General features: G+C 40.6%; 1 protein-coding gene across 1 annotated transcript; it reads right to left on the bottom strand.

Annotated features, from left to right (window-relative positions):
* Positions 1-601: 601 nt before the first annotated feature.
* hm13 (histocompatibility (minor) 13) lies at positions 602-25,427 on the bottom strand. Its single transcript, XM_059332815.1, has 12 exons — positions 25,108-25,427; positions 17,975-18,010; positions 14,290-14,388; positions 13,372-13,454; positions 13,190-13,278; positions 12,097-12,182; positions 10,775-10,904; positions 9,811-9,867; positions 9,601-9,721; positions 9,155-9,257; positions 7,295-7,380; positions 602-2,630 (listed from the first exon to the last, which is right to left on the bottom strand). Exons 1-12 carry the CDS (start codon positions 25,318-25,320, stop codon positions 2,564-2,566), a joined length of 1,170 nt encoding a protein of 389 aa, XP_059188798.1. The 5' UTR covers positions 25,321-25,427; the 3' UTR covers positions 602-2,563.
* Between the last annotated feature and the right edge of the window lie 25 nt (positions 25,428-25,452).

A 25,452-nucleotide genomic window follows, 5' to 3' on the forward strand; every position in this document is an offset into this window, starting at 1 on the left:
ACTTTTCATGTTTTACATCAAAATACAAAACTGTGCATCTCTGATTAAAGCAACAACACCAAGAAACATCAAGAATAAGAGCGAGAGGCTGAATACGTCCAGTCAGAAGATTCACCTGCAGCAGCGCAATGTTTTAATTTCAATAAAGAAAAAATACTTTCCTAAAAGCCTTAAATAATTAAAATTAGAGAAATAAAAAGTGTTTGAGTTCACAATAAATCATAATTTTGGGGCCATTTTTGCAAAAACAGTCACTCAAAACAAAGGAGTGGCAAATTTTGGGAAATGTAGTTTTCAGTATGTTTGGGGGTTTGTTTGTTTGTTTGCAGGACTTGGAGGGATAATAGTTGATATTTTAGGTTCTGCTGCTTCAATTTTGACACTTTTCCTTATTCTTGTGAGTTTCTAAATGTACATAAATTTGAAAGGCCACTTAATACCAAACTTCAGACTTTTCTCTCTAAATTCTGCGACTTATTGGAACAAATTTACCATTTCAAACATGCAGAGTAACATCGATTTCCTTTAATTCCTGATGTTGCTGCTGAATGTTTTTGCTCTCATGACTTTATAAAACAAAGAAAAAGAGGGAAAAATTACGTTACATTCAGTTTTTTATTTCCATGTTCCATGATTACACTTTTTTTAATGGTTTTGTGAAAAAAAACCAAATAATTCAGTTTCAAAACACAGAACGCTTGTTGAAAAGAAACCTTGCTGTTCTCAGTTTTTCTTAGCTGAGGAGGAAACGGGGCCCCGCCCCTCGCAGCCTCCTCGGCCAATCAGAAGTGAGAATGAGGACTGGAATTATTCAGCAGGTTCATGACCTCCTCCTCCCTTTACTCCTCAGGCCAGAACTTTAAGACTGAAACTAATATTCAGAGCTTTCAGTCGACTTTATTTAAGCAGGCGGGGAAAGAAATCAGGAAAACCAGAAGCGGAACTGAGGAGAAGAAGCCGAAACATTTTGTCCCTTTGGTTTTCAGCTGCCGTACCTTTGTTTCTCCAGAGTGCAGGTGTTGACTGACTCCTGGGACAAACAGCTGCTTCCCAACATCCCTGCAGCTTTAAAAGCTGACTCACATGTAAACACCGAACAGCTGGGACAAAATAATTTAAAAAAACAACTTCTGAACTGGATGCATCCGCTTAAAGTTCTGGCCTTTAACAAGAAACTATAAAACAAATAAAAAAACAAAACAAGAACTAAAAGAAAAACAGCAATGTGAGAAAGCAGAAGGTAGAACCTGGAGCACCTGGAGACCAAGGCGCTTTAAACTAAACAACAGAAGCTGGATTTTTCCACTTTAGAGGCTGATCAGAAACCAACAGTGGAAGTTTTATGGTTTCAGGTCTTTTGCCGCATTTCCTCCACAAGGCTTGGTCCGGCAGCTCCGCTTGCTCCGGTTTTGGTTTTGCACCATGTTAATATCAGCTGGTAGGTATTAAGTAAGGTGTCCCTTAAAGCTCACAGCGCTGTACCTTAAGAAAACACATGCAAATACACAAAACACAAGCAAACTGAGAAAACATCATCAATTTGACAACACAAGAACAGCATTTAGAAAACGCTGCAAAGACCACAACACAACAGAAACATGATAATATCACCAACGTGTCCAGACGTGTGCATCATTTTTAAGTGTCCTCTGGAAACACTTCTGTTGTGTTGTGGTCTTTGCAGCGTTTTCTAAACGCTGTTCTTGTGTTGTCAAATTGATGATGTTTTCTCAGTTTGCTCGTGTTTTGTGTATTTGCATGTGTTTTCTTAGGCTGCAGCGCTGTGAGCTCTCAGGGCCACCGTACTTAAGGCTTCTTCATCTTCCTTTACATAAGAAATCATGTTTGACGCGGCGTTATTAGGTGTTCCTACTGGGATGTAACCTAAAGAAATGATCCGCTGATTTACTGACGCACGAGGCGACACAGAAGGTGTAACTCCACCGTCTGGCCACTGTGTGGAGTTGGCGCTGTTCCTACTGCGTACAACAGGTTCTTCTGTTTGTATGATGATAACAGCGACACGTTGAAGATGACGTCATGGCAGTTTTAACACTGAGGAACATCCTGTAGATGTAAGAGGTGGAGCTGGAAATAGAGCTGGCACCGGAGTGGAGCAGGAACCGGAGATTGAAGAGGACTTCACGGCAGTTTTAACACTGAGGAACAACCTGTAGCTCTAAGAGGCGGACTGGAACCGAACCGGAGCTGTAACCAGAGCAGAGCTGGAGCTACAACCGGAGATTGAAGATGACGTCATGGCAGTTTTAACACTGAGGACCAACCTGCAGCTGTAAGAGGCGGAACTGGAGCGGAGCCGTGCGGAGGAAACGAGGCAAACCTGAGCCGGCAAGCCGCAGACACACAAAGAAGAAATGTGATGACGTCGCAGCGCCCGGCGTACAGAAAGAGTCTGAGCAACTTTAACCACAAAGACCACCGCGCTCCCACGGTGATCACACAAACAACGTTTCCCTGGCAACAGACAGGAAGCAGGAGAGTTGGGCAGGGCTTCGTGAAATGTGGCGGCAGCAGGCTGGGGGGGGGAGCAGGGGAGGAGGGGCTATTGGTCCTTCTTTTCTTCTGTGTCCTCTTTAGGCTCAGAGTCCTCCGGAGGAGTCTCCTCGTACCTGAGGTGGAGGAGGAGGAGGAGAGAGAAGAGGAGGAGAGGGAGAGAGAAGAGGAGGGGAGGGAGAGAGAAGAGGAGGAGGAGAGAAACAAATGTTTCCATGTTCAGTAAAATCAGTCAGAACTTCTCCAGGATTATTTTCATTATTTGCAATAAATGAAAAATAAATTTAAAAGCTCTGTTGATTAACTGAATAAAACACAGCAGACATGGAATTTCATTTAAATTCAAATACTAAATAAACACGTAAAAATATAATAAATACGGCATAAACAGGCATACACAAACACACACACACATATACACACAAATACACATACACATATATGTCTATATATATTTAAATAAAAATGGAAAGAAATTAGCAAAATAATTAAGGCAATAAAGATATAAATAAATGTAAATCTAATTTTATAAGCGTGCCAATAAATATTCTTTATTTTTTTTAAAAAGGGAATAAAGAGTAAAATGAATGTGAAATAGGAAAGAAATGTCCCCAGAATAAATAAATAGCTAATGGATTGTCACATTTTTCAAATGATCAACATTTTCATTTAAAATAATGTTCATTATATATTTTTAATATACTATTATAAATTTATTGTTGAAATTATTATTATCATTCATTTTTGTATAATGTCTCAGCAGGACTGAAGGAATCCGAGAAGCAAAACGTTTAAACGGAAGGATCCTGTCAGAGGGAGGGCTGATTACCTGCCCAGGTGAGACAGGAAGGGGAGGGGCTAAAGAGAGGGGCAGGCCTCTACATGGAGGTGGGCTGTAACCTGCGCCGGCGGGGGGAGGAGCCTGTCACCATAGAGACAGCATCCATGGAGCTCGCCAGGCTGGCAGGTGAACCACTGACGGTCGGGAAGGACGTGAGTCTGGGAGAGCCAGGGAGGACCTCCTCTGATGACTCATAGCTAACCAGGAGGAGCAGGAGGAGGAGGAGACGCAGGGGGGGAGGAGGAGAGTGGGAGAGAGAAGGAGAGAAGAGAGGAAGAGAGAGAGGAGACAGGGAGAAGAGGAGGAGAAGACAAGGAGGAGGCGCAGAGGAGAGAGGGAGGAGAAGAGGAGGAGGGGAGGAGATGCAGGGGGAGGGAGGAGAAAAGAGAGGAGGGAGGGAGGGCGGAGGGGGTGAGAGGAGAAGAGGGAGGAGGAGGAGGGGGTGAGAGGAAAAGAGGAGGAGAGGAGACAGGGAGGAGAGAAGAGGAGGAGGCGGCGCAGGGGGGAGATGGAGTGGAGGGAGGGAGGAGGAGGAGGAGGGACGAGAGGAGGAGAAGAGGAGGAGAGAAGACAAGACAGGGAGGAGGAGGCACAGGGGGAGAGACGGAGAGGGAGGAGGAGACAGAGAGGAGAGGAAGAGGAGACAAGGAGGAGAGAAGACAAGGAGAAGAGAAGGAGGAGAGAGATGAAAGAAAGGGGGAGGAGAGGAAGAGTAAGAGAGAGAGTAAGTTCTTTATCTTAGACTCTAAAAGTTTTAAAGCTACTACAGAGATCTAAAATACTGAAGAAACGAGAGGGACGGAGGACGAGAGGAGAGAGGAGAGGAGCAGGTGGAGAGAGAGGAGAGGAGAGGAGGCGGTGAGATAGAGGGGAGGAGAAAGAGAGGGAAGTTGAAGGGAAAGTCACTGAGGGACTGAAGGAAACAAAATGATGAATCCGGAGAGAACAGAGACGTGAACGACTGATTTCAGAGACACCATTGACCCCTTTCATAGTGCGATCCTGCAAATGTCCCACTAGGCGAAGTGATACTCTGTCCTTTCATAGTGCAGTCTGGCATCAGGAATCAGGTGGAGGAGACGATATGTGAAACAGAGCAGCAGCAATGCTAACAGTTAGCTCTGTAGCAGTACAGTGTGTATGTGCTGCAGCAGCATGTGTTCACTTAGCTACCTCCGTTTGTTTACAACAAGCACCGGACACTGTGCACAGTTGGCATACCGGTTTGTTTTACGATCAGCGGCGGACACCACTTGTACAGTTAGTGATTGGATAACTATGTGGAGGTGTGTGTTAAACGTCACGTGCAACGTCAAATATCCCGCTTCGCCCCGATGGCCCGTTCATAGTGGTCCCGCTTCCAACAGTCCCACCACTGTTCCTCCTCTGTGACCTCTGGAGGCGGAAAATTGGTGGGATCTTTTGATCCCGGCATCCCGCTTCGGGCGTGTTCATAGTGGAGGTGAGACGTTACAGAGCCGTAAATGTCCCGGCATGAAATGGCACTATGCAAGGGGCTACTGTGAGGAGGACAGACAGACAGACAGACAGGAGGACAGACAGACAGACAGACAGACAGTCTGCTCTACGAACATCACAAGCTCCCAGAAATGTAAAGACGTGGTGGTTTGTTCCGTGTTATAAGACAGTAACTGTCTGCTCAGAAGTGTGCCGAGTCAGCTGACAGACAAACACTTCTGTCACAGTTAGTTATCCATAAATCTGATTTATTTAACATTTTATTGACTCATCACTTCTCCGGCCTATAGGGGGCACAACTCACCAGCAGAGACACTTCCTGGAGTCAAATTAATATCTGATCAATAACCTGATCAATAACGTAAGAGCTGTAAATCAATGGATATTATTTATTAGGGAGATTTTAAATGGGTTGTTGAACAGTTTAAGGAGTTTTTTTAAGAGGCTGAAATGCAAAAAGTTACCAGAAACATTTTGATAATTTAAGATATAAATTAAAGAAAGCTTTCATGTTATTTTTTGGTCAATTTTATGGGTTTATACGACTGAATTAGTCTGAAGCTGAATAAAGAGATTTAATGTTAACAGATCCAATAGTTCAGCAGATCAGCTCATATATGGAAGGTATCATGCATTTTATGACTAAAGCATGAAACTTGCTCCATGGATTCCATAGACCATGAAGTTTATTTTCATACTTGGAGGCATTTCAGATTTGAGGGTTAGGGTTAGGGTTAGGGTTAGGGTTACAAGGGTACAAGGCAACAAATTTCAGGCTGTGAAAACTGGATCTTGTTTACCTTTTTGCAGGCATAAAAGTGGTAAACATCAATTAGTTTTATTTATATGCTCTTATTACACATATACTGCACAGAACTTCTGCAAAGTATATTTTTAAAATTGAGCCAAATTGAGGCCTTAAACTAAATTTTCTTACAGCAAAAAGCATCTTTATTAGAACAAAGATATACATGGTTATAATGCAGAGTGATGGGGCGAAAAATGGGAAAATGCTATACTGTGGTCAACGACCTCTCAAGGTCACCAGAGGTCAAATTAAAACTGTCTCCATGTCTAAAATACAACCTTTGGGTATGAAGATTGTACATGTACATCATCTGCAGCTTTAAAAGTGGTGAATGATTTTATCCAGGCATTGGATTGCAAAAAATATTGTGCAGCCCTTTTTATTGATTTATCGAAGGCTTTTGATAAAGTAGACCATAACGTCTTGGCAAACAAACTTTTTAATATTGGTCTTTCTGAACATGCTGTTGGTTGGTTCTCCAATTATTTATTGTCAAGAACACAATCTGTCCAGGTTTCCGGCTCTTCCTCTGCCTTCCTCCCTGTGTCAAAAGGTGTGCCCCAGGGCTCCATCCTTGGCCCTTTTTTGTTCTCGCTGTACATTAATACTTGTGACCATGTATCAAATGCCTCATTTCATTTCTATGCAGATGATACAGTAATTTATTGTTCATCCCCTTCCCTAGTTCAGACCCTTCAATACTTGCAATCTGCTTTTGATGTAGTTCAATCCCATCTAGTTGAACTCAGATTGGTATTTAATGCGGTGAAATCAAAACTTATGATCTTCTCAAATGGTAAAGATTTGAAATCCAATTTTCCAAAGATAATGAAATTGAAATGGTCAGGGCTTATAAATATTTAGGGATCACTATTGATCAGAAGCTGTCATTTAATATTGAAAGCCTTGTGACAAAACTGAAACTACAATTAGGATTCTTTTTCAGAAACAAGTCTTGCTTCTATGAGTCAAGGAAATATTCTTGCCTCTACTGGACTACGGTTATCTGTTTTTTATGAATGCTACTAATCAGAGCCTTAAGAAGTTGGACTGTGTTTATCATTGTGCTCTGCGTTTCATAACTGGCTTTGGAAATCACACACATCACGGCTGAAATGCCATCTTTGTAAGTTCGCAGGCTCTCTCATTGGTTTGTTTTTATCTATAAATCTATTCTTGGGCTGCTTCCCTCTTACCTGTGTGCAAACATGGGTCGGAACCAAACTCAACATGGTCTACGCTCTTAAAATACTGAACAGATGCTGGTGCCAAGAGTGAGAACTGAGTTAGGTAAAGAAATGAAGGAAAATGTTCTTAGTTCTGTTCTGTTTCAGCCTCAAAGATCAGAGACTGAAGTGTATGACTTTTTTAAATTAAAAGTAACGTGACTACATTTTAAAGACCTTTCAAAATCGTATTTAAGACATTTTCTGAGATTTTAAGAGAATTTTAGACATTTTATAAGGCCTTACATTCAAATTTTTGGATTTTAGACATTTCAAGGCCTTAAATTCAAATTATTGGATTTTAGATATTTTGAGACCCAGTGGATACCCTGATCAGGGACGACTATCTCCTTTGATCATAGACATAAAAATACAGATTTGTGACACATTAAAGAATGGCAGTCATTAGAATAAACGGAGACTCACCTGAACATCTCTGTGAGCTCTCCTTTGATCAGCGCTACGATGACGGGGAATCCCACGCAGGCCGGGACCAGGTACAGGAGAGCAGGCTACACACACACACACACACACACACAGACACACACACACACACACACACACACGGTCACAGTTAGTGGTGTTGATCAGCCCAGCCTGCTGCTCATTGTTCAAACTGAAACTCACAGCTGCAAAAAAACTGAGAAATTAATATTTAGGAAACTTTCTGTGCAGGTTTTCAGGTTTTAGGAGGTGGTTTTGAGTTTCTCTCAGGTGGAGAGCTCTGAGCCGTCCCACAAAAAGATCATTATCTGAAAATGATTTTCCCTGACACTAGTTGCAAACAGCCCTCGACAGGCTCAGACTGCAGACTGTAGGGGTTTCTGAAACAGCAATACCAAGACAGGTCAGTAGGGGGTGATAGTACTCCGTTCAGTACTCCAGGTGTCATTAACTAACTCTCCATCGTCTCCGCCTCAGCACCTGCCTCCCTGAGCTCAGCTGGACTCTGCAGCCCCACTCTACTTCTGACTGGACAGTAATGTTAGTGTGAGTGAGGCAGAGCTGCGTCTCATGCCATTGGTAGGCCAGCTCATTAACTCAAACTAGGTCTTTAAATGTAGGCCTTTTTCTTTTCCCACACCGGAGAGATCCGACTCGGTGCAGTGCACTTGAAGCGCTGGGGACCAGTTGCTGGTGTTTGGACTCTCTGCAGGAACTCTGGTTCCACAGAGACACCACTCTGCTGGGCTCAACCACTCCTGGTCAGCTTTAATAAGAACGTTATCTACGTCCATAGTGATGCTGACTCAGAGTCAGGAGCAACATTTGTAAAGAGACACTAAACCTGTCATCGTGCCGTTCGGCTACATTGCCGGAAAGATCTGTGCCGCAAAACCACCAGACTCATTACCAGCTTTTCCCCTCATGCCATCAGACTACTCAACAACCTCAGTAAACCACCATGATCATGACACAAACAAAGACTGCCAAAATAACTTAAAATAACCCAACATTCTGCACTATTCTCTTTAAATGCAGAATAGCATACATGTTTACAAGTGCATCTCCATGCTGCTCTGCACTTTGCACTTTTCTACATTGCATCTTAATTATAGCACCTCAATAACATACACTCACTCAGATATGAGGACGGCCAGCTCTAGGCAGATTTAAACAAGTGCCATACTGCTTCCATTTCTTATTGATGGATTAAACTGAACTTTGTGGGATGTCCAATGAGTTGACATTTTTTTGTAGCCATCTCCTGACTTATACTTTTCAATGATCTTTTCTCTGAGTTGCTAGGAGTCTTCTTTTGTCTTCATGTTACAGTTGTAGCAGCAATAGTGATGAACCAGAGACTGGACCTCCCAGACACAGATGTTTTTATACTACGATCACTAAATGGTGATCTCCGTTTCACTAACTGTGACACTGCTGCATCAACTAGCTGGAACTTTGTTGAATTAGTTCAGTTACTTTAAAGGGGACGAATACTTATGCAATCATTTATTTTACCTTATAGATTTTTAATTAATTGATACTATTTTGTAAAAATCTGTTTTCACTTTGTTATTAAAGAGTGTTTTTTTGCAAATTCATTTTAAAAAGGCCAAATTACATTGGCCATGATTTCATGTGTAAAAGCAACAAAAGGGTGAAACATCCAAGGAGGTGAATACTTTTTATAGGCAGTGTACCTCAAAAACTGACTGCACTCTGCACACTGAGTTTTCTTTATATAACTTATAGGTCCATTATGTGTGTATATGTTGTTTCCATTTGTTGTTGTCTGCTTGCTTGGGATCATCAGATCGTGACCTCTGACCTCTCCCCTCGTACCTGTGCGTGTTTGAAGGTGTGCATGACGAAGATGGTGAGTCCCAGGCCGAAGATGTAGGCCAGGAAGCTGGAATAGAAATACGTCCTGCTGTTCTTCTTCAGGCTGCAGGAGGAAACAGAGTCAGTCAACGATAGAGTCCACATGAGACCAAGACAGACTCCTTCACCTGAGGACAGGAGAGTATGTGTGTGTCTGTTGAGAGAGAGAGAGAGAGAGAGAGAGAGAGAGAGAGAGAGAGAGAGAGAGAGAGAGAGAGAGAGAGAGAGAGAGAGAAGAGAGAGAGAGAGAGAGAGAGAGAGAGAGAGAGAGAGAGAGAGAGAGAGATGAGAGAGAGAGAGAGAGAGAAGAGAGAGAGAGAGAGAGAGAGAGTGTGTGTGTATGTGTGTGTGTGTATGTGTGTCTGTGTGAGTGAGTGAGTGAGTGAGTGAGTAAGTGTTAGTGTTACCTGACGTCGAAGCGTAGCAGCAGGGCGATGAAGATTCCTGGGATGACGATGTCTCCCAGACCCAGCATGGCAAAGTTACTGGCCTCCAGTCCTCTCTCCAACAGGTCCTGAGGGAACACCACTGGGGGGACAGAGACAGAGAGACAGGGTGAGGACAAAGACTAAAGACAGAGACAGGCTGAGGATAGACTGAAGACAATCAGCACTCACATTTGATTGGTGCTTCAAAGGATTTGGCCACTGTTACCATGACGTTGGTCCAAACACCTGCGGGGGAGGGGGGGGGAGAGAATCAGAAATGATGTAACTTGTCTGCAGGGATGTAAAGGTGTGTTCAAGGTCTCTTAATTTAGAGTATTGTCATGACATGTCCTCTATTTCTACACATGCATACTGTGTGTGCCTCTGCTCAGCTGGTTAAATATATTCTCCTGCAGAACACCAACATTTCTAAGCATTTTTTTCTCCCATCATTGACCAACTTCACTTTGAGCATCCTGAGTTCTTTCTGAACGTCTACATGTGTGTTTTGTGAAGAAAAATGAAGAAATTGTCTTTTTAGAGCGATCAGAAGAAACTGGTACCTCTGCTATCCTCCAGTAATGTTCCCTCCATTTTAACATGGCGGTCTATTGAGGCTGTTTGTGCATGTTGGTGGATCATCTGTGCATCCTTCACCCAAACTATAACTGACAGCTTTAGCAGACCAATGCAAGTGAGAAGACCAATTTTCCTACGTTTCTATGAATGAATTATTTCTGTAGTGACATCTGCGGCCTTGAGCGCAGTTTCCAAATGTATTTTTTGACAAATTTTTTCTCTCCCTCTACACTCTAGAGATGATGTCATCCACTCTAGCCTCTCCATAGGGTAACATTGGGGGGATTTTTTGGTGTGTTTTTGCAAATAATCCGTAAAAAAAAACGTTTTGCCTTAACCCTTAGAAAAGTCATAGCACACTTGTCTAGGCGAGCCGGTCAATTTGATACCTTTTTTGTGTATGTGCGAACCAAAACTCAGAGAGGAGTAGTCGACCGAAAAAAAACACGGAAAGAGACAGAAGAATAATAGGAAGAAGTCCGGTGGATAGTATATAGTGTGCTCTACAAGCACACTCAAACTTATTGAAATAATGAACTGTAGAGTGACGGACATGTGATAAAATAAGACGTGCTCACCCAGAAGACGTCGTAGACGAACAGCCCTCCCAGCAGGATGCAGCCAGTGCTGACGTTGTTCAGGTGCAGCAGCTCCACGCCGTTCAGGGCGAACGCCAGGCCGAACAGGTTATTGGCTATCCAGTGCTGTGATGTCACAAAACACAGGCAGGTTATTGGCTACCCAGAGCTTTGATGTCACAAGTTATTGCAGAGAAACACCAGCTGCAAAAGGAACAAATCACTCCAAAATTGGATTGATAAAAATATAATTTACTTAAAAGATGTATTTAACCCTAATGGCCAACTACTTAATTATGAAGACTTTCTTATACAGAAAGCATTCCCTATAAAACTTAAAGACTTTAGCTCAGTAATAAAGTCCATGCCCAGCGGAATGATATAATTAATGAAAAGCTATAAAATCAGAATGTGCAACATACAATTATTAATGTTCTTTATATAAATGGTGTTGACTATACTGAGTAAAAACGTGAACTAATAAACATATCACAGAATGTTTCTACAATGCTAAGAAAATAACACCTAGAGGGAAATTCTTTTGGAATGCTATTTTTATGGGATAATGATTGGCATAAAGCCTTGTTTGTTCCTTTTAGATTCTGTGTCACAAATAAAATCAGAGAATTACAATTTTAAATGCTACATAACATAAACCCATCTAAGGCATATATATATCAACATTCCTTGACATAGATAACAAACGTACCTATTAAACCAAACCTGTAAAATGTAACTCATTTATTTTATGGTTGCCCATATTGTAGTAGTACATTTTGGAAATAACTTGAGAACTATATGCGGTGTAAAACAAAACATAAAATCAACATTGAAGGAAAAAAAACATTACTTATTTTGAATACAAAGAAAATAAACTATGTATTATTGTCAACCTCTTTATTTTATTAGGGAAATTTTACATGCATAAATGTAAATTTATCACTATCATTTAAGCTGTTTTTGATGCATTATTATTTTAAGTCTCTTAAGTTAATTTTTATTAAGAAATGTATATCTATAATGAATATCCATGTAGATATTTTCAACCAATAACCTGTAACAACAGTTATAACTAGAACTTTCATTTTATATGCAAGATTACAAGTCTGTCACACCAAAGTTTTATTTCTATTTTTTCCCCTTGACCCTTACTATACTATCATATGTTATTATGCTGGTATTATGTTACTATTGCACAATGTGAACTGGTATGACTGAATTCTTGTTTGTATTGCAACTTTCAATATAAATTGAAGAAAAAATGGAAACATCAGCTGCAGGCACAGAGACCCCGGTGATACTGTGGCTGATACTTCACCTTCTTGAGCAGGTACCAGACCCCCACCACGCTGCTGATGAGCAGACACACCAGGTTCTTGGTGTCAAACTCATAGTTGACTATTTCTGCAGAGAGACACACAGAGATGTATTTAATGTTTAGATTTAAATATACAGAAAATATAAACTTTATCCAGCGTCCTCCTCCTGGTTGGTCTGAACACAGCAATCACTGAGGATGCTTTGCTTCATTAGAAACTTTATCCTGCGTCAGATTGAAGATGTTTTCTGTTTCAAATTTGTGGAGGTGAAGGGTCGAGTGTATGAGGTGACAGAACAGGTCTAGCTGCTTTTGTATTTGTTGTTTTAAACGTTCCCTAGAGCAGATTTTTACATTTGGATGCCGTTGTGCCATTTTTAGGACATTTTAATGTGCTATGCATCAATACAACCACAATCTCATAGTCTAATAATCTGTATTGACTTGTGATTGACTTGTGTCCATACCAATGAAATAAATTGCTTAAAAGTACAAAAAAAGCACAAAAAATGAAAATCTGTTGGAGTTCTTTACACATTATTCTAAATAGAGAAACATCACAGCTGTATCTCTCAAAAGTGTAAATGGAAAAAAATGTAATGAAATCCTTTTAAACTACAGGAGATTTAATCTGAGTGTGTTCATAACTTTCTGTTTGAGATACACCCATATTTTATAAACTATAACCAAGAGATTAAATGCACATTGAGTACATATGCAAAAAACAGCATGTGCATCAAAATAACCTTTATTATAATAGTTCAATCCAATCTTTATGTGTGTAGTGTGTGTATCGTGTGTAGGGAGTGTGTAGTGTGTGTGTGTGTGTGTGTGAGTGTTTCTGTGAAAGTTTTGTTGTGTTGTTTTTACTGGATTCCTACAAACCCACTAGTGTAGGAAACAGTGCTGCATGTGTGAAAAGCTAAATCCTTCAGTTTTATCTGCAAAAAGAATTATTTGCTCTCTTATTTGGTTGCAATTCTACCAGCATTTTAAAAATAGAAATGCATATGAGCTGGCTGACTGGCCATTGTGACAGCTCCTCTACCTGCTGATAAACTGAGGTCCTGCAGTGTTTTGCAGCAGTCCTCACCTTCTTTGGACTCCCCGGAGCCCTGAGTGAAGAGCAGCTGGTACTGCTTGTTGGAGAAAGAATCTGGAAAGATTCTGGACATCAGAGGACTGAGACACAGAACCAAGAAGACAGTTTATACACTTCCGACATCTGCAAGACTGAATGAATGAACTGTCCTCTGTTAGAGGACGCTGTGTTACCTCATGGTGTGAGACAGAGCCAGCACGCCCAGCCCGAAGAAGTAGACGGACAGCAGCAGGTTGATGTACTCCTGAGAAAACACCTGCAGCACAAACATCACACTGAGTCCAAGCTAGAGCTAGGCGATATGGCCCCCAAAAAGATTATCACCATACTTCAGGGTATATTTGCGATAACGATATTCTTGACGATATTACAAAAGACTGAAAAATATATAGAAAATTATTTTTTTAGTCTGTATAAATGAATAAAAACTAAGAATAATACTCTTGACTCTTGAGTATTAGCAAATAATTAAAAAATAACCATCTAGGGGGAGAAAATGTTGTACTTTTTAATTACAATGTGATCTATTCCAGTTTGAGAGCTAAATGTGAGCAATCACTTCACATAACACTTCCTCTAGGACATGGAGCAGCCAGACAGCGTTAAAAACAGCTGGCTAGGGGGGTCCAGGGTCATGCCGCCCTTAGAGGATTTGTTTTCATAAAAGCCCAAATTTGGTGCCTCTCAGACATTCTGATGCCACTATCCATCATATACACTGATCTTATCATTGCATATTTTAATGAAATATTGTAAAAGGAGAATAAGCGTTCTAGTACGTTTTCTTTAAGGCATCTTATTTTGACACCTCTGCTGAGCAATGGCAACACAACGCAAATAATTTTATATTTTGAATAGTGTAAATATACTTTCATGTGCTGTGCTAACGTCACATTTCAAGTTACTGAGAGTCTAGGTAATTAATGGAAACCCTTACGGCAAGAAGTAGGAATGTTGCCAATATCATGATATGCATTTTTTTTATTTAAAAAAATTATATCAGTATAATCGTGAATGATACCACCCCCCCACTCCCCACCCCCCCCGGCTCCACCAGGCCCCTGCAGCAGGGCACAGGAAACCCTGCTTACCTTGAAGAACAGGTAGAGTCCGAACAGCGTGCAGCTGGCGATGATGGGGAACCTGGCGGCGTCGCGGCCCGTGATCGTCTCCGGCATGTCGGACGCGTTCTGACAGAGGAACAGACACAGAGACGATCTGAAGAGGCTTCATAAAAACAAACTCCATAATATCAGTCACTTAAACCAAGAAGAAGCACGACAGCTTTAGAAACAAGCTCAAACTGGGTTAGTCTTTAGAACATAAAGTATTAGTCATCATGCGTTAGACTTAGTGCAAAACTAATATTTTGGTTTATTAAGACTTTGGTGTAATTTCTATAAGTGAGAGCAACATTGTTCAAACCAAACTAAAAACTGTCCAACTACAAACTATAAACCTTCGTTTTAAGAAGAAGAGCTGCCAGCAGGCTGTGGTGCTCACACAGACTCAAACTGGATTAAAATTATTTAACTGTGTCTCAAACACTGAGCTGTATAATAAACAGCTGACATCAAACACTTCTGCTGGTGCTTCGTCACGAGCCCTTCAGGACGTAAACTTCACGTCTATAAACATGAATTACTTTATTAATCCCACAATGGGGAAATTCAGCCTCTGCATTTAACCCATCCTTCTTTACACACAAGTGAACACACCATGCAAGCAGCAGTGGGCAGCACATTACTGTGCCCGGGGAGCTGTGTGGGGGGTTAGGTGCCTTGCTCACTGGGCACTTCAGTCCTTGAGCTGTCAGTCCTGGGATTCGAACCAGCGACTAACGTTAGCGTGCTAACATTAGCCGGTGATTGATAGCATGCTATCGATAGCGTGCTAATATTAGCACGCTAACGCTAACACGCTATCGATCACTGGCTAACGTTAGCACGCTCTGATCAGCTGCTAACGTTTTATTTTATTATCTTTAAATAACGTGATAATATCAAGCGTGTCAAGACGGGTGCATCATTTTTAAGTGTCCTCTGGAAACACTTCTGTTGTGTTGTGGTCTTTGCAGCATTTTCTAAATGCTGCGCTTGTGTTGTCAAATTGATGAAGATGTTTTCTCAGTTTGCTTGTGTTTTGTGTATTTGCATGTGTTTTCTTAAGTTGCAGTGCTGTCAGCTCTCAGGGCCACCATACAAAACTCTCTGCAGAGGTTTGTTTTACAACTGCAAAAAGCTCTCATAGTGGCGATTGTTTTATGTTTCCTGGTGAAGTGAGCAGTAAAACATGTCATGTGTCACAGTGAGTCGCTCTGAATGTGACTTCAGCTGGTGTTTCTCTTTTCACAGCAGCTAGAAAGAAGCTGTGGCCTGCTGCTCACTGCAGGACAACATTCACACATGAAAACTCTCCCTCAAATCTAAAGATGACTGAGAATAAACTGTTTTTACTCACAAGTCAAAATGTGAGATTCAGTGTTTGAAGTCCACGTCTCTAAAAGGAGACGAGAGTTTGAGGTGACTCTGCGGACACCCTGAGTAAACAGTCAGGAAAAGTGGAAGACAGCAGTGAGCAGAGTGTGGAGGGCTTTTACTTTGAAAGAGCAGCTGTCTTCCTCTACTCGGCTGAACGGCTTCGACAGGTTTCCACTCAAGACAAGGAAAGTCTAAACTGAAACTCTGAGTTCTCTGTAATTCACAACTCATATCATGTTAGTTTGAATTTGAAACTGTTTTCTTTTAACTATGTTTTTATCAATTTTGACATTTCCATTCAGCTTTTCCTCTGTGATGCTTGAAAAACTGAATAAAAACTATATTCTCCTCCATCTGCTCCCTCAGGACGGAGGAGGAGAGAGGGAGGAGGAGAGAGGGAGATGAGGAGGAAGAGGGAGAGGAGGAGGATAAAGAGAGGGAGAGAAGAGGAAGATGAGGAAGGAGTAAAGAGGAGGAGAGAGGGAGATGAGGAGGAGGAGGAGGTGAGAGGGAGAGGAGGAGGACGAGATAGAGGAGGAGGTTAAAGAGAGGGAGAGAAGAGGAAGATGAGGAAGGAGTAAAGGAGTGAATAGAAGGATGAGGAGAGGAGGAGGAGGAGGAGGAGAGGAGAGGGAGAGGAGGAGGAGGAGGAGGAGAGGAGAGGGAGAGGAGGAGAGAGGTGGAGGATGAGAGAGAAGAGGAGGAGAGAGAAGAGGAGGAGGAGAGAGGAGGAGGAGGAGAAGAGGATGCTCGCTGCTTCATTCTGACAGTGAGTAAACCAGTGCAGCAAGTTAAAAACTTTATAAAGATGACTTTATGCACCTCATGCAGAAGAGTTGAAAATAAAACAAAACTGCAAAATATGAGGGAAATGCCTTTGTTGCTCTTCAAGAGTTAATAACTGTCTGAACCCCAATGAGCTGATTCTTTTTACATTCTCCTCTGTGTCCTTTTTTCTCACTGCAACATATAAAATCTCTATAAATCTATAAGCAGCTCTATGGAATCAGCACAATCAGAACAACTCAAACATGTCTTTGTGCAGAATAACTTTTCAGAAAAAAAGTTGAATTTCTCTGATAAATGTTTTTTTTTTAAATTGTAATAAAACAGAATTGATATATAAACACTTTTCCAAGTGCTCACAAGTGTCACAAATATCACTAAAAACTACACAAAATTACTAAAAAAGGATGCGTAAAATGACTAAAAGACACAAAATTACAAAAAAAAGGAATAAAAAAAATTGTTTCTGTACATATTGTTCATATTGAAGTATTGTCATGTTTCCAGCCTCTCCTGTCCTCTCTGCTCTGTGTAAACAGCCTCTCCTGTCCTCTCCTCTCTGCTCTGTGTAAACAGCCTCTCCTGTCCTCTCCTCTGTGCTCTGTGTAAACAGCCTCTCCTGTCCTCTCCTCTCTGCTCTATGTAAAGAGATTTTTTTAGTCACAGTTCATTTGTCACGTGACCGTTGGTCTCAGCAGAATCAATCGTGTCTTCAGTGTCTCTGAGGAGCAGAATTTAATGTTTTTAACAGGATCTGGTTAGTGCAAACGCTTTATTTTAAATGACACATGTAGAATGAAGAGATTCTGACATAAATATCAACATTTAACACAAGTTTTGGTCACTTTTTTTTACTGATGATCCGTTCAAGGACCGTCGGAAAGTTCAAAATCTGACGATGATCCCTGTTTTTGTCTGTTTCTTTCTATGATAAACGGAGGATTTTTGGCGATTTTTTAAAGAAAACAAACTTTTTCAGGGGGTTAAAATGTCTCTTAAGAACTTAACCTTTGTTATACGATTGGTTGAGTTTTTATTTACATTATCCAAAATGTTTCTAACAATTTTCAAACCCAGAGAAATCAGTTATTTTAATTAGGAACACGTCATATCGCCTTTCATATCTTTGTGTCTGCCTGAAGTGCAGATTTAAGCCACATTTTTATCATAACCTGGTGGGTTTTTTAAATCTGTTTTAACCAAATTTTAGGAATTTTGGCTTTCTTTGGCAGAATTTATAGTTTTTAACAGGATCTTTTGACAGAAATATCAAAAATTTAAGCTTTGTTTTGGTCACTTTTTCCTCACAGAAACGTCTGAACGACTATCCGTTCAAGGAGTGTGGGAAAGTTCAAACTCTGACGATAATGTCTGTTTTTACAGTTTCTGTCCATGAGAAACGGTGCATTTGTTAAAGGAACAAACTTTCAGAGGTTTTTTTAATGGTTAATGCAGGTGCTGTCGTGTTGGTGCTGTGTGTGGATTTGCTCTCAGCAGCTCTCATACTCACTCTGAACCCAGTATCGTAATCATTTTCTCCGAGCTCCTACAGACAGACAGACAGGCAGACAGGATGGATGGACAGACAGATGTGTACAGACAGACAGGGAGAGAGAGGGATCAGATCAAAGAGGACGACTTGAAGCAAGGGCCCCAAAATTAAATGAACCCAACAGGAAACAAATTATCATGGCTGAGTTCTGAGAGGAAAACGGTTTTAAATGGATTAAATGTTATTTGACCTCATTATAAAGACGGCCGACAGAGAAGAGAGGGACAGGGAGAAAGAAGAGAGAAAGAGAAGGAGGAGTATGGCATTCAGCAAGGTCCAGGAGCTGGATTCAAACCTGGCTACAGCTGAGAAACACCAGAGAAACACCTGAGAAACATCCCAAAAACACACGAGACACCCGAGAAACACACGACAAACACTTGAGAAACGTCTGTGAAACACCAGAGAAACACCTGCGGAACACCAGAGAAACACCCGAGACACACCCGAGAAACGGTCTGTGAAACACCTGAGAAACACCCAAGAAACAGAGAAACACCCGAGAAACGGTCTGCGAAACACCCGAGAAACGGTCTGTGAAACACCTGAGACAAACCTGAGACACACCCAAGGAACGGTCTGCGAAACACCTGAGAAACACCCGAGAAACACCCGAGAAACGGTCTGCGAAACACCCGAGAAACAGAGAAACACCCGAGAAACGGTCTGCGAAAAACCTGAGAACACACCCGAGAAACGGTCTGCGAAACACCTTAGAAACACCCGAGAAACGGTCTGCGAAACAACCGAGAAACAACAGAGAAACACCCGAGAAACGGTCTGCGAAACACCTGAGAAACACCCAAGAAACGGTCTGCGAAACACCAGAGAAACACCCGAGAAACACCTTAGAAACACCCGAGAAACGGTCTGCGAAACACCTGAGAAACACCCGAGAAACACCCGAGAAACAATCTGCGAAACACCAGAGAAACACCCGAGAAACACCCAAGAAACACCAGAGAAACGGTCTGTGAAACACCAGAGAAACGGTCTGTGAAACACCTGAGACAAACCTGAGACACACCCAAGGAACGGTCTGCGAAACACCTGAGAAACACCCGAGAAACAACAGAGAAACACCCGAGAAACGGTCTGCGAAACACCAGAGAAACACCCGAGAAACGGTCTGCGAAACACCTTAGAAACACCCGAGAAACACCCGAGAAATGGTCTGCGAAACACCCGAGAAACACCTGAGACACACCCGAGAAACAACAGAGAAACGGTCTGCAAAACACCGGAAAACCAACAGAGACACACCCAAGAAACGGTCTGTGAAACACCTGAGAAAACACCCGAGAAACAACAGAGAAACGGTCTGTGAAACATCTGAGAAAACACCCGAGAAACACCCAAGAAACAACAGAGAAATGGTCTGCGAAACACCCGAGACACACCCGAGAAAGGGTCTGCGAAACACCAGAGAAACACCCGAAAAACGATCTGCAAAACACCAGAGAAACACCCGAGAAACGGTCTGCGAAACACCTGAGAAACACCAGAGAAACACCTGAGACACACCAAAAAAAACACCCGAGACACACCAAAGAAACACCCGAGACACACCAAAGAAACAACAGAGAAACAACAGAGAAACAACAGAGACACACCCGAGAAACGGTCTGCGAAACACCTGAGAAACACCTGAGAAACAACAGAGAAACGGTCTGCGAAACGTCTGCGAAACACCTGAGAAACACCCGAGAAACGCCCGAGAAACAGTCTGCGAAACACCTGAGACACACCTGAGACACACCTGAGAAAACACCCGAGACACACCTGAGAAAACACCCGAGAAAACACCCGAGAAAACACCCGAGAAAACACCCGAGAAAACACCTGAGAAACAACTGAGAAACAACAGAGAAACGGTCTGCAAAACACCAGAGAAACACCCGAGAAACAACAGAGACACACCCGAGAAACGGTCTGCGAAAAACACCTGAGAAACACCTGAGAAAAAACCAGAGAAACAACAGAGAAATGGTCTGCGAAACACCTGAGACAAACCTGAGAAAACACCCGAGAAACACCCGAGAAACACCCGAGAAACAACTGAGAAAACAACCGAGAAACACCCGAAAAACACCAGAGAAACAACCAAGAAACACCCGAGAGCCATCACCAGCTGTCACACTCACTAAATAATCATATTTTCTAGGACATGGCGATATATATCATCTACGATAATATCGTTAACGTTGTTTTGACGATGTGCAATTTTACATTATCGACTATTTATAATATCTCAAAAAGAACAACAAACAATGCAGAGAGGTAGAGGAGAGGTGCATGAAAGTTTGTTTGAAAGTCACTTTGTTAACAATATTAAGAAAGGATGATGTGCCACTTGTTTGCTCGTGCTTTTTTGCAGCACAATTTATCTCGGAAGAGAGAGAAGCTGAATGTTTACCTATTTAATGTCTCTAAATTGAAGTTCAACTGTTTCTTGAATGCTTCAGTTTAAAGAAAACAAACAAGAGCTGTTGTTCTGAAACATTGTGTCCATCCATAGATATCCTGGTAGGCAAGAATAATTTTAACAGCTTTTTTGGTAAATATATCACATTTTAAAAAAGGATATCGTCAGTTTATCATTTTGTTTTGTTTTTTATAATTGAGATTCCCCCCCCCCCCCCCATATCACTAGGGATGGGTACCTTTCACATTTGAACCGATACGGTACCGATACCCGGTACCTGGGAATCGGTACCGGTACTCAACGGTACCAATTTTCGGTACTTTTGCGTTTGTTTATGTGGTCATAAATGATAATTTGTTTAATAATGAAATCTAATTTTTTCAATTCAACATATTTATTTCTCAAAATATAAACTTTAAAAAATATATCAAAACAATATAAAATCCAGAATGAGCAGTGCTTTATTGTTGAGTGAACGTGCATTTTGTAACATGAAGGTTGCAGTGTTATCAAAGAATGCAGAGGAGCGCTCTCAGGTTGCAAGTGCACGGAGGAGAAAAAAAAAAAAAAGGTTGCAAGTGCACGTGTGATTTGTTGTGATGACGTCGTAGCTGTGCGGCGCAGCACCGGTCAGACAGTATTGTGGGCATAGCATGGTTGGAATAAACGAAGTTGAGTCGGGCTGCTCTGTGCACATATCGAGGATGACGCCGGAGTTCGAGGGATTTAATTTCAGCGAGGCAGTTTGGAGTAAATTGGCAGGTAATATTCCTGAGTTGAAGAGCGGAGATGCAGCAGCTAGTTGCTAGCTGTTAATGACTGGTCTACAGAAGAATGGAGAGAGCAAACGGAGTAAGGAAGGTCCAATCTGGAGGCCGAATTCGGTACCCATCCCTACATATCACCCACCTCTAGTTTAGTAAACGATAAGGGGATACCAACCAACCATACCCAAAAGATATACAATTTATCATCACAGACGTCAACAAAAACAGCAAATATTCACATGTGACGAGTGTCTTTTTGCTTCAAAAGTAACTTCAAATCAAATGAATTAGTCAAACATGAATAATAAATATATAAATTATGTTATTTGACTGAAAAAAAGCTGCATTTAGGGTCTCGTTCCCTCTTAAAACAGCCCTTTCAGGAGCCAACTGTGTGATTTACAAGGAGATAGTAATAAAAACAACAAAGCAAACAGTTTTTATTTTATGTGACCATCATCATCATCAACGACTAGATGTCTTTAAAGATCAATTATAACCACATCAAACCTGCTACAGCCAAATCTAAACTATTAATTCTGCAGCGCTGCATGTAATCTATGTATAAACTGTCTGGAACAACCGGTTAGTGACGGGAAACATTCAGTGCGATGCTTTTTAAATTGTTTATTCCCTGGAGGAAATGTCTGCTGTTTTTTTAACGACGCCTTGTAAAGTCGATGATAATAATCCAATTATATGATGTACAGAGCTGTCATAAAAATGAGGAAACATTAATAATCTAGAAATCTTTCCAAAGCTTGTTTCAGACTAAAATGTTGTTGTTTATTCATCAGAAAACAAAGGTAAGTCTCCTTTTTATATACAGATGTGAAATTAAATCAGCAGAACACTAAAAACCACTAAAACTCATTTTTGTGTGAATGACTAGAATCTGACTCTAAATACAGAATTAATCATGAGCTTTACTATTTTTACATTTCTTTTGGTAATAAAGTAAATTTGAAAATTCATGTATAACAATAAAAATAATTATATTTTTGCATTAAAATATCATTTGAGATTTAAATGCTGCTGTATTAACATTACAGGAACATAAATTCAAATCCAAACTCAAAACTCATCTGTTCAAATTAGCTGACTCTGTATGATTGCACCGCACTTCTTTTTTCTTCTTTTGTTTATTATTTTCTGTAACCACACCGCACTCTGTTAGTTTTATTTCTTGTGTCTTGTTTTCATTCCCTGTTTTGTCTTGTTCAAACTATTGTACAGTGTCCTTGAGTGATATAAAGACACTTATAAATTAAATGTATTATTATTATTATTATTGTTTTTATTATTATTATAAAACATGATTTTGGTAATTACTAATGCTGTTAATCTAGGACAGCTGAGGCATAAACTGCTGCTCTGATACATCTGATAAACACTGGATATTAATAGAACATTCTTCTGCATCATATTCAAAGATAACCAATAATTACCTGCTTCTCATAACCAATACAGTTAAAAAAAACTTTATAACTTCATAGCTGTTAAACTACTAAATTAACCAACGTTATTAATGTACCTTTGTTCTAAGTGTTGCCTGTAGCCTCTTTGACGGGCTGGACTTTACATTAGAATCCTATTATATAATCATACAGTGGTCTTAAAATTACAATAATAATAATAATATCGCAATACCAGGAACAGTTACCTGATTCCCTCCGAGTAGTGGAGTAAAAGTAGAATAAAACTTATATATAAAATAGAGGTGTGAATCATCAGATCCGGTTTCATCCTGATACTTGAGTCACGATAAGATATTATTGTGATTTTAATCATTGTGTAATATGGTGAGTATTGATACAATATATTGAGATTTAACTGTTTAACTGCATTTTATGTCCACAAAATTAAATTCAATCAAGAATTGTTTTGTCCAATCAGAGAAAATTCTCAGTGTTAGCTAATACATCGGACTGATTAATATTAACATCATGTGCAAAACCATTTAACACCACAGACTATATTATGGTCATTATCATGTGCAATTTATCTGTATTTATTACATCCTGTCATGTCATCTGCACTTTACTCCTCTGACACTTTGTTTTCATATTGTTATATTTACAGTCATATTTATATTATATATTGTTATTGTAACCTGTTTTGTTCATTGTTTTTCTTATACAGGATCATCTGAATACATTAGAATATGATGAAAAGTCTATTTACAGTAGTTCAATTCAAACAGCCCTAACCAAGTATTGAGTCATACAGATGGACATACTTGTCAGAGGCCAATATTTACTTATTAAACATACTTTTAAAATTGGTCTTTTGTAATATTCAAAATTTTTTGTGACACTGAATTTTAGGTCTTCGTTAAAAGTAAGCCATAACCATTATAGTTAGAAATTAAATAAATATATTATAATAATATATAATAAAAATAATAAATAAATATAATATTAAAAAATATATATAAAATAATAAATAAATATAATATATAATAAATGAAGACTTGAAATGTTTCATTCTGTGTGTAATGGATAAATATAATGTGTTATTTTTATTAGTTAATTGAATTACTGACATAAATCAACTTTTCTATGATATTCTAATTTATTGAGATGCATCTGTATAATCCAAAATTGTAATTGTTTTTGTAACTTTGGAGCAATAGGGAACCAGAATTTCCGTCGGGATTAATAAAGTTCCATCTGATTTTATCAAACATGTATAGACTTCAGCATTTTATCAAACTTTCACAAACATCAAACTTCACTGCTAAAAATGTTTCTTGATCAAACAGATAGAAAGACAAAGTCTGCAGCGTTATTTCACAACTTCCCCACACCATATCCTGACGCACGGCTAAGGAGAAAAACTAACACAGTTAGAAAATACTGACGATACTCGGTGGCCATGAATCGATATAATATCACCGCTATATTGTATCGACACTATGCTGTATCGGTTCCCACCTCTAACAGACAGAACTTAAATAGTGAACTGTCACTCACTGTGGGAGGGTTTTTAGTATTTCCGTTACTCGACAACTGCGCATGTCCGCAAAAAAAAACAAAAAGTGCCACAAAAATCCCTCTAGTACACGTCTCACACATACACCTACACCTGAAGCTAACCCTAACCAGCTACACGTCGACATGCTCTGACTCTATAATGTTAATTAACTTGTGTTTGTTCTCTGACTGAGTCTACCTGTACAGGTAAACAGTGTAAACAAACATTTTGACTGTAAACTATCAGCACAAGAACATAAACACAGATTTTGTTAGTATTTTACTTGACATTAATGCCCCGCGGCTCCAAAACACAGAAATATTCGAGTGAAACAAGTGGAAATAAAGCTTGTTTGTTAACTAAAAAATAACCGTTAAATGCTAACAGCTGTCACGCCAGTTTTACCTTCATTTCCGCTCATTTTACATAAAATCATCATTAAATAACCAATGTATTTTGCTGAATATGAGCCGCTCTTTAACTGTAGTTTGGAAATAAATTAAATTAATATTAATCAAACTTAAAGAGACATTGTCAGAGTGCAAAAAAATCCCTCTAGTACACGTCACTAACACAGACACAAAATAAAGATTGTTTATTTACTAAAAAATAACCGTTAAATGCTAACAGCTGTCACACCAGTTTTACCTTCATTTCCGCTCATTTTACATAAAATCATCATTTAATAATCAACTTATTTTGCTGAATATGTGCCTTTATTTTGACTGTAGTTTGGACTTAAATAATATTGATCAAACTAAATAAGACACTTTCAGAGTGAATCGAGCGACTAGTTAGCGGTTAGCTCAGCCGGCTAGCCGGTGGAGGCTAGCGGCTGGCAGGCGGGAGAGAAGCCGCTGGACGCTCTGATCCCGGGGAAGCAGAGCTCTGTTCCCGGGGAGGGGAGCAGCCGCTGGACGTACCTTGGACTTGGAGCAGGTGACGGACCGCAGGGCTCCGAAGAAGATGGGCAGCAGCGCCATGAGCACCAGGCTGCCGTACGCCAGCGCCGTGCCCTCCGGGGTGGCCACGAATTTGGCCGTAGCGTTGAGCGCCTCGGTGCCGTTGGAGGCCGTCGCGTTCAGGGCGTCCAGGACCTCCGGACCTGGGCCCGGGGCTTGCTCCGTCTCGGACATGGTTCTCTTCAGAGGCTGACAGTCGGGCAGAGGAGAAGCGGAGCAGCGGAGGAGTCTCTGCTGCGGCAGTAAGGCCACGTTTCCTAAAACACTGAGGGAGAGAGCAGAGAGGCGGCGGGGGACGGGAGGGCT

Source organism: Centropristis striata, chromosome 5 (assembly GCF_030273125.1).
Source record: "Centropristis striata isolate RG_2023a ecotype Rhode Island chromosome 5, C.striata_1.0, whole genome shotgun sequence".
NCBI classification, from domain to species: domain Eukaryota; kingdom Metazoa; phylum Chordata; class Actinopteri; order Perciformes; family Serranidae; genus Centropristis; species Centropristis striata.

What these genes read in the sequence shown, in the direction of transcription:
- hm13 (XM_059332815.1), bottom strand. Translation starts at nt 25,320, where the DNA reads ATGTCCGAGACGGAGCAAGCCCCGGGCCCAGGTCCGGAGGTCCTGGAC. An exon ending in CTCCGGGGAGTCCAAAGAAG is followed by an intron (nt 12,183 to 13,189) that starts GTGAGGACTGCT and finishes GTCTCTCTGCAG; the next exon opens with AAATAGTCAACTATGAGTTT. An exon ending in TCTGGTACCTGCTCAAGAAG is followed by an intron (nt 10,905 to 12,096) that starts GTGAAGTATCAG and finishes GTGACATCACAG; the next exon opens with CACTGGATAGCCAATAACCT.